This window comes from Oncorhynchus gorbuscha, linkage group LG15, assembly GCF_021184085.1.
Source record: "Oncorhynchus gorbuscha isolate QuinsamMale2020 ecotype Even-year linkage group LG15, OgorEven_v1.0, whole genome shotgun sequence".
Lineage (NCBI taxonomy): Eukaryota > Metazoa > Chordata > Actinopteri > Salmoniformes > Salmonidae > Oncorhynchus > Oncorhynchus gorbuscha.
Genome location: NC_060187.1, coordinates 37314770 through 37326638, shown reverse-complemented (window position 1 = coordinate 37326638; position 11869 = coordinate 37314770). Strand labels below are relative to the sequence as shown.

The 11869-nt window shown below is 40.9% G+C and overlaps 1 protein-coding gene across 3 annotated transcripts; it reads left to right on the top strand.

The window, feature by feature from the left end:
- Nucleotides 1-1489: 1489 nt before the first annotated feature.
- Nucleotides 1490-11822, top strand: crlf1b (cytokine receptor-like factor 1b). 3 transcript variants are annotated; one of them, XM_046300806.1, is made up of 8 exons: nt 1490-1810; nt 3198-3476; nt 5410-5539; nt 5887-6056; nt 7872-8029; nt 8359-8527; nt 9656-9837; nt 10861-11822. In XM_046300806.1, the coding sequence occupies exons 1-8, from the start codon at nt 1753-1755 to the stop codon at nt 10936-10938; spliced, it is 1224 nt and encodes a 407-aa protein (XP_046156762.1). In that variant the 5' UTR covers nt 1490-1752; the 3' UTR covers nt 10939-11822. The 3 variants fall into 3 exon arrangements, with proteins under 3 accessions (XP_046156762.1, XP_046156763.1, XP_046156764.1); XM_046300807.1 differs by having other exon boundaries at nt 9656-9841; XM_046300808.1 differs by having other exon boundaries at nt 9656-9841; nt 10683-11822.
- Nucleotides 11823-11869: the final 47 nt, after the last annotated feature.

The window sequence follows — 11869 nt, the reverse complement described above, 5'->3', positions numbered from 1 at the left end:
AAGGTTCACCTTCCAACAGGACAACGTCCCTAAGCACATAGCCAAGACAACACAGGAGTGGCTTTGGGACAAGTCTCTGAATGTCCTTGAGTGGCACAGCCAGAGCTTGAACCTGATCGAACATCTCCGGAGAGACCTGAAAATAGCTGTGCAGCGATTCTCCCCATCCACCCTGACAGAGCTTGAGAGGATCTGCAGAGAACAATGGGAGAAGCTCCCCAACTCCCCAATGGGAAAAAACTATTTAATTCATTTTAGAATAAGGCTGTAATGTAACAAAATGTGGAAAAAAGTTTATAGTTCTGAAAACTATCCGAATTCCCTGTAGGCCTACATACTAAGCATTCATAAAATGTATGATAAAATGTATGATTCAATATATATATATATATATATATATATATATTGGGGTAAAAGAGACATAATTTGCACTAAATTATATTCTATCAATTATTTAACCGGTATGTAAGATAATGCTTATATTTATGCATAAAGATGCCTTCCCTTATTCACAAGGCATCTGTAAATAGGAGGAGATTGAATTATTGCAATAATGACTCTAATGAGAGATGCAAGATAGTAAATAATTATGTATACAAATATGACTAATACAGAGACCACACCTGATGGCACAGTGCAGCTTATGAGACATGCCAACTATTGACCCACAGTCTTTTATTCTGTAGCCTAAACACGTATTATATTATAGGCCTATAATATATATGTCAAAACGTGTATTCTTTTAAATGAATGCATAGCCTAGGTATTAACTATAGCCTACTGTAATAAACCCCTTACAATTCAATGCCACTCTTTACCCCTTTGTCATGTGAAAAGTGAAAAAAACACATTTGCACCACATTTAACTTTGGTTTTATAAACATCAAAATAGCATTTTTAGTCAATTATTCGAATGAGTGCTTTGGATAGGATGGATCCTGTACAGTGTAAGAATGTGCCATGTAACCTGTATGCATTTAGCGTTGCTTTTGATTATAGGGCCTTAAGAGAACTTTAATCACATGTCCCTATAAACCTCATGCTGTGTTATAGTGAATCAAATCACCTGCCTAGCATAACAATAAATAATAATAATAATAATAATATATGCCATTTAGCAGACGCTTTTATCCAAAGCGACTTACAGTCATGTGTGCATACATTCCACGTATGGGTGGTCCCGGGGATCGAACCCACTACCCTGCCGTTACAAGCGCCATGCTCTACCAACTGAGCTACAGAAGGACCAACAATGAACAATGAAGTAAACCTAAACATAACATCGATGGGGGTGTACTAGAATAGAAAGAAACAGAACATATACTTTAAAATGGGCTATTGAAAAGGTTTTTCCTTTTCTTTTGGGGGGGAATGGATATGGCAAAATAAAGAGCAATAATGACTTGAGACTGTGTGGGAAGACAAGGGAGGGGCTTATAAAGTATCAACTTGAATGTTGTAGCTGTTGAGGCGTGCACCAATGCAAACCCTCACTAAACTAAAGGCAAACCTTAAGTTACTTTCATACAACCACTGTTTATCAGCTTATCCGCACTTACATACGGAGCTCCGACGTTCGATGTAAAACGTAGTTCCTTCGTTAGAATCAGACTGTTGATTCAACGTTGTTGGAGAGGTGGGTTTCAACTCCTTCGTTTTCTCCCTTAGGAGTGTGGTTTTAACCCACGTAAGAGGGAAAGAAAGGACAAGAGAGCGAAAGGACACGAAAAAGGCAAAAAGGCTATCTGAAACATGATCTCCATGTTGTGTCTCATGCTGTTTGTTCCACGTGTGTTCTCCTCATCGACACGTAAGTACAAAACTCTGAAGTGTGATATTGTGAGAAGCCGACTACCAAATTTACCATAAGCCCGTTCCGGGTAGACTGATTTGAAGGGGAGGGGCGCTACCCCATTTGTCAACAAAAAAAGTTACATCTGATGTACATGGTACAAGTCTTAACAATGTGTTAGATACATTGTATGTACATTGTGTAAAGGCACGAAACACAAGACTCACTGAATCACAGGTGTCCAGACTGTTCACATGTGTACTTGCCTAGTTATCAAATGTTTGACCTGTAATTAAAGTAAAGGACATATATTCATACAGTAATGAATGAACAGATGATGAGTGATATTTCAAGATGTGATACTTCAAGATTTTTTGCTGTCCAAAATATAGGGCATTCTGGATTTGCCTATAAATGGTAAATCATTGGTAATAACTACTTAGGCTTTGTCTAATGCAACAAGTCTGCAAAAACGTATTGTAAGATGATTATGGCATTGTACATCTTTGTGCGTGACTAAATGTAAACTATTTTCCATTGATATTTCACATATTGAAATCAACAGGCTATTCTGTGACAATCTTCCACAGGCAAAGTGAATGCTGAATCATTTTATATCTACGGTATTGCTTTTCATTATAATGCATTATTGGACTTATAGCACTGAAATAACAGAGAAATGTGCCACAAAGGTTTTCAAGTTCAACATTTCAAGCTAATTGGAAATTGCTAATTTGCAATGTTGCTGTGAAACATACAATTCATTTACCCCATTTGAGTAACTATACATAAAGTGGAAATATCAGTGCACACACTGAATTCAGCCCAAAATGTCTCACACCCAGTCCTCTTTAGCCCAGTCAGACTCATAGTGAGCAGCATATTGGCACATATGTTAGATAGGTTGTCCACCGCCCACCAAGAGCACACTTAATAAACCTTACATTAACCCTTGAATCTCCCCCAAAGGAACCGAGTGGTAACATACATTTCAAACAGTATCGCTTCTCCGGGCATTTCTCATGAAGCATTAATCATAAGACAAGAGTCAGAAGAGTAAAGGATTAGTGAGGATGGAAAAGCATTAAAGAATTTGACCAACAACCTTGTCTGACCTCTCCAAGTGATCTCCCAACAGTTTCAGCCCAGGACCCATAAATCCACTTCATTACTCTCAGGTCATAAATATCGCCAGCTCTTCTCCGAGTTGGAGTGTTTGCACTCAAAAAAATAGCAAAGGTTGCTTATGATTCATTATCTATTCACTGTGAACAGACATGAGATCAAGAACAAACCTTTTCAAGCAAATCAAATCGAAGTTTATTGCCATACGTGTTAAGCCATCATCACCTCTAGGAGTGCAGCCCATATAAAGTAAAGTGTGTCTGTGTGTCTCCCCCCCCAGAGGTGGCTGTAATCTTCCCCCAAGACCCAGCATTGTGGATGGGCTCCAGCCTAACGGCCACGTGCACAGTGAGCCCCGAGCGTGGGCTGCATGCCAACACTATGTACTGGACCCTTAATGGGAAGAGACTCCCAAGTAGCACCTACGGCCTGCTGAGCACCAACGGCCTCAGTGTCACCTTGCACCGCCTCAACGGCTCCCAGCAGCAGTCTGGGGACAACCTGGTGTGTCACAGCAGAGACGGACATGTCCTGGCTGGCTCCTGTCTGTACGTGGGCAGTAAGTGTCAGGTTGGCCCTGGAGGCCTCAACCACTTCTTCTGGGGACAAGTTGTCAGTACATTTAATCCACAACAAAATTATATTCCCCCTTTAGATTTAGTTCCTCCTTAAATTTGGGTGAAAATGACAAATCTCAACCAATTATGTGATGTTCTGAAAAACTGCATTATGACGTTTCCTGGTGCATTAAAAGGGGTGTGCTCAAAAGGACAGCGCTGTGGGGTAACAAGGAGATATTGGCAAATGCATTTGTTTGTTTGCATCAATATTGTCTGAATAAGCAGCTCAGGGCTCTGCATTTACAAAGAGATGATTGTTTTTTTGTGCCTTTTTGATGATAAACTGTGTGTTTGCTATGATTTTAAAGAACCACTGAACACTCCAATTGGCACGTGTTTTTCTGTTGCTCATTAGAAAAACAAGATTTCAGTCTCGGAGGAGTGTTTTCTTACTGATTCCGCGTACGGTCAATGATGTTTGTCCCCCATGAGACACTGTAGAAGCAGATTATTTCACTTCCTCAAAATCCCCAGAATTAATCTAAGATAACTAAAATAAGAAATCTGTAGTTCATTTAGATGTTTTTGCCAAAGATGTTTTAGTTGCGCAATTTTACAACTAAATAAGGTGTTTAGTGCAGTATTTCTCAAGTAAAAGATGTACGACATGTTGTTTTATGTAAACAAAGTCGGCCTGCTGGGCAGGTCTGTCTCAATGTCTATGCTATTGGATAGAGAGCAATTACTGTATCTGTTCACCCCATGTTAGAGGGCAAATGTACATCGTCAAATCAAAACCCAACCATAATTTACCCATTGTGACGCACAGATGTTCCATACTCCGTTTTAGACAAGATGAAATAATCCTATTTACACTTTGCAGTCAATTTTGACACTAGAATAACTATTTCTGACTTATATCGATGTCACTTAGGTCGTTTACAAAGGGATTCATTGCTTTTTAAATGTAGTTGCTCTTTAAAGCCTGTTATATTACCCCACTCTAATCTGTAGTGTCTCCCAGCACAGTATGTAATGTTGTCTTTGAATCATACCCCAAAGCCTCAGTTTAGCTGCTCAATAGGTTGTAATCAGCGCCACTACTTTGCTTCTCTCTCTCCACATCTGTGTTTGATAGTCTATCATTGAGAGGAAATGAGACAGGCAGCTGAATCCTCTAGCCTGTCGTCTGAGGTTAAGTAATGTGCCAGTGCATGGGTGTCAAACTTACTCTCCACTGGCCGGGTCCGAGGCCACAAAAAAAAAATATATATGTATATATAATATATATATATATATATATATATATATATATATATATATATATATATATATATATATATATATATATATATATATATATATATATATATATATATATATATATATATATATATATATATATATATAAAATTGTTATTTTTATTTATTATAAATATTTTTTGGGGTTGGGGGAAACAAACTCAATACACTTTAAAATGACTAAAACCAGATCGAAACTGTTTAGAAATGTTAATGGACCTACATTCATACAGTGTCTTGACCGTGTCCAGCCCACTAATAATAGCCAAAATGAAAGCTAGACAGTCAGGGAGCTTCGAAATTGTTAAAAATGACGGAGAGAGGAAAATGTTTTGCTAATTTTGACTCTGAGGAACTATAACCAATTTTCAGTGCAGCCCTCCGGACCTCGTTGAACACCGAATGTGCCCCCAGGGCAAAATGAATTTGACACACCTGTGCCAGTGTATGATTATGGGATTGAGTGACCATTTATACCCGTTGTGATAGGAACTATTATAGTGATGTATTTGTTTAATTGTTTGTTTAATTCATGCTAGGGATTATGAGTGACAATGCATGCTTTGTATGATACACAACCACTGTGATTAGTTACTGAGAGAACCATGTATTCTCACTGTTAATATGCAGTGCCCCCGGAAAAGCCGGTCAACCTAACCTGCTGGTCCCGAAATACAAAGGACCTGAGCTGCAAGTGGACCCCCGGTGGTCGGGGTGAAACCTTCATCAAAACCAAATACACCCTCAAGTACAAATTGAGGTGAGAGCCACAGATGTCCAGCATCTCCCAGGTGATCACCCAACCCACTATAATTTCTGCTTAGAAACAATGATAGATGCATCACCTGGAACACAATTACTTTATTTTACTCACTAGAGGCCTATGTCATTCTGATGAGGCATTTCTAAGACTGCAATTGTGCCTTTTGTACTGCAGATAGATGTGTAATGGACTTTCATTTGACTCGTAATGCCACTTGTACTGTTAACATTTCATGGTCCAGAGCACACTGAAAATGTTACGCTTCGCTAGTTGTTGGCAGTACATTATATTGACCATTTTAGTACAGATATGATTGTCTTCACGTTGCTGTGTGTTCTGTGCAGGTGGTACGGGCGAGAGAGAGAATGTGAGGACTACAGCACGGGGCAACGCTACACATGTTACATCCCCCGGGACTTGGCCCTCTTTACTCCCTACGAGATCTGGGTGGAGGCGTCCAATCAGCTGGGGACTGCCACCTCTGATGTCATCACTCTGGATATTCTGGATGTGGGTAAGTGGAGTGAGCCTTTGGCCCAGTCTCCCTCCTGCTCCCCAGCCCGCCACACCGCGCCCTCACCAGAGTGCCAGAGTGGGCAGGGCATGAAAGTGTCCCGTCACCATAGTGACAAGAGGGAGCTTCCGCTCCCCCGTGTTACATGAGTCCTTCATGAGCCCATCCTTTCCTTTTTCTCTCCTCTCCTCTCCTCCTCGCCTCACTTCACTCTCTAAATCACCACCAGATCTCCTGCATATGGCTAACACACTTTCATGTGAGAAAGGAATTTTATGTGTTCTCAATCCATCCCTATAACAATATCATTGATTCTGGCTGTGATTATTAAAGATAAACTGACCTGTCGTAAAAGTTCACCAAACACCAGACGTTTGGAAAAAAGTGATACACAAATGATGATGGATAGATAAGGTTGAGGACACAAAACTAAATATCACTTGTTAATTCCAACAACATTTATCTTGGCCTTGGTACAGTTTGGTGTTGTATTGTTGGAGTAAGCCAGCTTACAACACTAGTTTATGGTGAAAAAAAGATTATCATTAGCCATATGTTGCAGTATTGTCTAGCTTTAGGATTAAGGCGTGTCCCTGTGAGTAGAAAGAAAACTGTACGCAAATGATCTTTGTGTTGGTCTGCTACATCCCTACTGTACCTGACACATCTAGAGACCACAGGTAGGTTGGTCGGAAGACAGAGGATCCCTATAACATGATGCATCACTAACCTCTTGTTTCTTCACCCTCTCCACAATGGAAACAATAAGCTGTGGAATTTTTCTGTGGAATCTTCCATGATTTTCTGCTCCCCAGGGGTGAACTTGGTCAAACCAATAAAGTGCATCAGTAAACAAACAACAAGGCAAACCTGAAATGAAGGGAGCTATAGATTTATAGAAAATCACAAATGGGCTGCTGACATTTTTATATGATTCTCTCTCTTTCTCCCTCTCTCTTCTCTCTCATCCCCCCCTTTCCCTCTATCAGCGGCATCAAAGTCATTTACTTCTTTGAGAGCCTTATTGCGTAGGGAAAACATGTTTTTTTAATGCTGGAGCGAGGGACAAAAGTACTGTGTGCATAAATCATCAGACTGGGGAGAGAAGGCAGAAACAGACACTGACCTCATTACCCTGCTTCCATAACTACACTCATTAAAAGGACTGGGAGAGAAAGCGAGAGAGAAGAATATAGGGGGGAGGGGGAGAAAGAGAAGGCGAGAGAGAAGAAGAGAAAAAGAGCAGGAGAGAGAGAAGGAGAGCGAGGAGTAGAAGGAGAGAAAGAAAGAGAACAAGACAGTGAGATAGAAAGGAAGGGAGAGAGAAACAATCAAATGCAGTGGATAGACTGTGAAATAAAGTGAATTTAAGGAGAAAAGCAAAGTGTTCTGTCAGAGTACATGAGGGAGACAGCGTTGGTGCTGGACACCAGTACAGCCCAGGCCTGACATTAAACATTCATCACCATGTTTTATTCAAGCATGGTGGCTGTGGTGTCTAGATATATCTGTAGTGTCTTTACATTGTGGTACAATATTTATCAGGAGGTTTCTCAGAGGGGAGAGTGCTTTCAGGTACACTTTGTTGGGGTCATCCAAAGGATGCTGATCAGTCCACTACTTGTTCTGTCAGAAATACAGAACATAATCTACTGCAAAACCTTAAACAACGAAGATTGTATACAGTATTTTAGTGCTTATGAAGCAGTGCTGAGAGTGTGATATACTCTTTGTACTGAGTTTTGTGTTCCGTAGTCTTGGCATATAACGACACAGCTTTGTGACTAACCTGTGTCTGCGTCCCTGTTGTTTCAGTGACTACAGACCCTCCAGACAACGTTCATGTGAGTCGTGTGGGGGAGCTTGAGGACCAGCTGACAGTGCGTTGGGGCAGCCCTCCGGCACTTAAAGACTTCCTCTTCCAGGCCAAATACCAGATACGTTACCGACTGGAAGACAGCACTGAATGGAAGGTAGAGTAGTACTTTATTTCAACATTCAGACACATTTCTCTCTCTCCCCCTCCCCTTTTCTCTCTGTCTCTATGATTCAGAAACCCCATGGCATCTTTTATCTGTGTAAATATTTGAGATGCATGAGTGGCAGGTACTCTCGAGGGACTATAGAGCTATATTTTGGCTGTTAAGCCAAGCTTGTGCATGCTTGTTTGTGAGTTCTGTTTCCACTGAAATATACAAGTGCTATGTGTAAAAATCTGATTTATACTACCGAACGTGTGAGCGTGGTGGTTAATAGCTTCACTGTGAGCGTGTTTTTATGTTTCCTTTGATATTGCGCTCAGTTGGTGGATGATGTAGGTAACCAGACATCGTGCCGGCTAGCAGGGCTAAGGGAAGGGACAGTATACTTTGTCCAGGTGAGGTGTAACCCAGTGGGGATCTACGGCTCCAGGAAGGCTGGGATCTGGAGTGACTGGAGCCACCCTACAGCTGCCTCCACGCCCCACAGTGGTGAGTAAAGATTTACATAGCTCTTAAAGGGGAAGGATATTATAAGGCCTTATATAGCTTCATTAGCATTTAGTTAGATCAGACATAGATTACATTCTTGCGGGGGCAATTATGACATTCGTGAGCACTTGTTACATGCGTTTTCAATGCTATTAAGGGGATATTAATAAAATTATCTTCAATAGTGCACATTGGAGATATTATTGTGGGAGATATGTCGTAATCTTTAATACTTCCCAAAGTTTATTATTAGATCAAACAGTGTTATTATAGCTCATAAGCCATGGGACATAAAAACTACCCACTAATAATCAACCTTTCATTGCCAAATAAACCAAAGAAACAATAACCTCATCCCAGATTAGGCTTCAACATCCTGGGAAAATGAGATCCAAACCGTATGTGACCCCAGAAAGCCAAACATCAAATGACACGATAGAGATCTTTCATCCAAGGATTAAAGAACACAAGCTGAAATTGCAAAGAGCTGAGGGGGACATCTGATAGATAGACTTCTTTTTCACTTTCGTTAGCCTTGAGAAATTGATCAAGTTGAAATGCAGTCTGTCAGTTGCACACAGGGAATTAACACAGAGTGGAAACAGATTTGGGGAATACAACAGCAGATAATGGGTTACATAGGTTATGTGGTATTTACTTCCAATGGGGAGGAAGTTGTTATCAGGCTCTGTTGTTTGCCATGGAGTATTGGTTGTGGCAGGCTTTATAATAATGTTGCCCTCTACACTGGATATGCACCAGATCCATTTTGTGAATCCCTTCTATTGTAGTCATATCAAATCTATTGTAATCAAATTGACTATTCTCAGTATGCAGCAGAATGACCTTTCACGATAGCCAGAGCCCAGAGGTCATGCTGAGGTCCTAGCCCTGTGTGAGCCACTGACAAATCAGGTCCCTGCTGGTTTAGTTGTAGGAAGAGACAGTGGGTTCAATTCCATTAAACCTGAATTGAGGTGTTTACGCGATAGCTCCTTTTCCCCATGGTCAAACAAAAACACATAATGGTCCACCTACTGCAGGTAGTGCGTGGACAGCATGCAGGAGCTATCCTCTCTATCTAACCTTGTCCTTGACCACACTGCTGCCTTCCTTCTCCCTGGGCAGAGCCGCTGCAGAGTGGGTCATGTGACCCCAAGTCGGGCGAGCAGAACTCCACCCTGCGACGGGAGCTCAAGCAGTTCTTTGGCTGGGTCCGCAAACACGCATGCGGCTGCAGCGGCATGTCAATCAAACTCTACGACCAGTGGCGGGTGTGGCTGCAGAAATCTCATAAAACACGCAACCATGTAGGTAAGAATAATATTCCCTTTATTTCTGTTCTAGCTCAGCATAGGCTTCACGGTTATGCACCGTGATTATGTACTACTAGGCTACTGTAGCTCCTTATCACAACAACACCCTCTGTTGTCAATGTGTTGAACTCTGCATACACCCCTATTCTCTGACCCCCTTTGTCCTGAATTGTACTTTTGAGTTTTGCGATGTGGTCAGCGTTTTGGAAGCACACAGAACCATTCCCCTAGAACTGGTTAGACTTTCTGAAGTCTCAGTCTGATGTTTTATGTTCAGGTATGTGTGCGGTTTCCACTTTATTGGCCCAGAGTACAGCATAAAGTTGATATCCGCTCAGTTCTCCAAGTCATGAAATCTAATTTTATTACATATTTTAATGGCATAGACTTATGATCTTCAGTCGATTGCCACAACAAAGGGAAATGAGCATGTAAATATAATTAACAACCACTATAATGTGTTCCTTTTGTGTTTCGTCTCTCTGTGACGTGTGGAGCTTGTTTCACAACATAACTGAGCCCAAATGGCAGCCAGGAGGACTGAGCTCACCGCTAAGCCACATCCTCTGTTCGCCCCCTGAACCCAATCGCTGGTTGTTATGCTACTGAGGACAAGGGAACTGCCCGAGTCTTTTATCTCACCTGATTTGTGTGGTGTCCCTGAATAATGTCTGTGTTTAACTGCTCTGACAGGCGTATATTGATTGACCTCTGAGAAAAAAGGAGCAGTTTAACTGGCTGTTACCAATACGCAATTGGTGTCAGTATGATAACGAAATGAATTTCCATCATTTGTCTATTTAATTATCCCAATATTAAGCATATGTTTTCTCTTTCAGATTCTACAATGCGATAAATCCTAACACATGCTAAACATCATTGAAGTATTTTAACAGCATTCACAACAGCAACTGAGAAACTGTCTTAGAAGGCCACTTTGAGGCCCTGTGGGTAAAAGCCATCCAACACTCTGGATATTCCAGCATTTGGTCACACACACCAACTTCTTTTTTGTAGGAATCCATATGGAACAGAAAAAGAACTGAGGCGAGACGCCAGCGTTACACTACTGTCTGCAGCCCAGGATTCAAATAGAGTGGAATCGCTCTTTGCTCAGATACCAATACCTATCTCGAAGAACTGCTCAATCCCCTCCTCTCCACACACACTCTCTCTTACACACACATGTCCGGGGAGTGGCAAAGAGGAGAGCCTTTCTCTGATCACTGAGTGGGAGCATGGAAACGTTTCTTAAAGTAGCATTAGTACATGTTTGACTCAGATGGCCATAAATCATCTTACTGACTACCATCAGATCAGACACATAGTGGCCAGCTTCACAGACTTTTACCAGAGAGACAAGGGCATTACGCAATCCTCCTGGAATGTCATATACAGTACAAAGAACTTCACGAATTCAGCTCCTGTTCAGGAAACTCAATCACAGAACATTTGTCAGTATTCTAGAAGATGAATGTACTTTCATAATGTATTTCCATTCTAACCACTTTAATAGCCACACAGTTGTCTAAGCTATGTGTCAATGCAATTTAATTGTATGGGCCTTTTACTGGCAAAAACATGGTTGGTATGCTAGCAAATGCTAACACACCATTTTGCAGATTGGCTTTGTTGCAGTAATAGCAATTGAACTTGATATATTTTTGGATTGAAGTCAGGTTTGTGGGTCACCATGACCAAAGCCCATTCTGCAGTTTGTTATTATTATGGAAGTGTTCTCTTGTCCTGAGGGTTTGCACCACTCTGGATTCCTCTTATTGAAATTAAGTGGCATAAAGTTTAACTGTATATACTGTGACTGTGCGGATTAAGACATTTTTATATTTTTTTATCTGCATATTTAAGAGATCCTAAGTAATATGTCTCTCATTAAGTTATGTTCAATTATCAATAATAATTCTGAATATGTCATAGTTTGACCGTTTTTGTCTATAAAACAATAAAAGAATGACACTTGCCTTGGAATGTTTTTTTATTAAGAAAGCAATTGTCAGATTATTGAAGT

Excerpts from the sequence above, each read along its gene's own strand:
- crlf1b (XM_046300806.1), top strand. The coding sequence starts at position 1,753 with ATGATCTCCATGTTGTGTCTCATGCTGTTTGTTCCACGTGTGTTCTCC. Across the intron at positions 6,057-7,871 it reads TCTGGATATTCTGGATGTGG|TGACTACAGACCCTCCAGAC; the intron begins GTAAGTGGAGTG and ends CTGTTGTTTCAG. Across the intron at positions 8,528-9,655 it reads TGCCTCCACGCCCCACAGTG|AGCCGCTGCAGAGTGGGTCA; the intron begins GTGAGTAAAGAT and ends CTCCCTGGGCAG.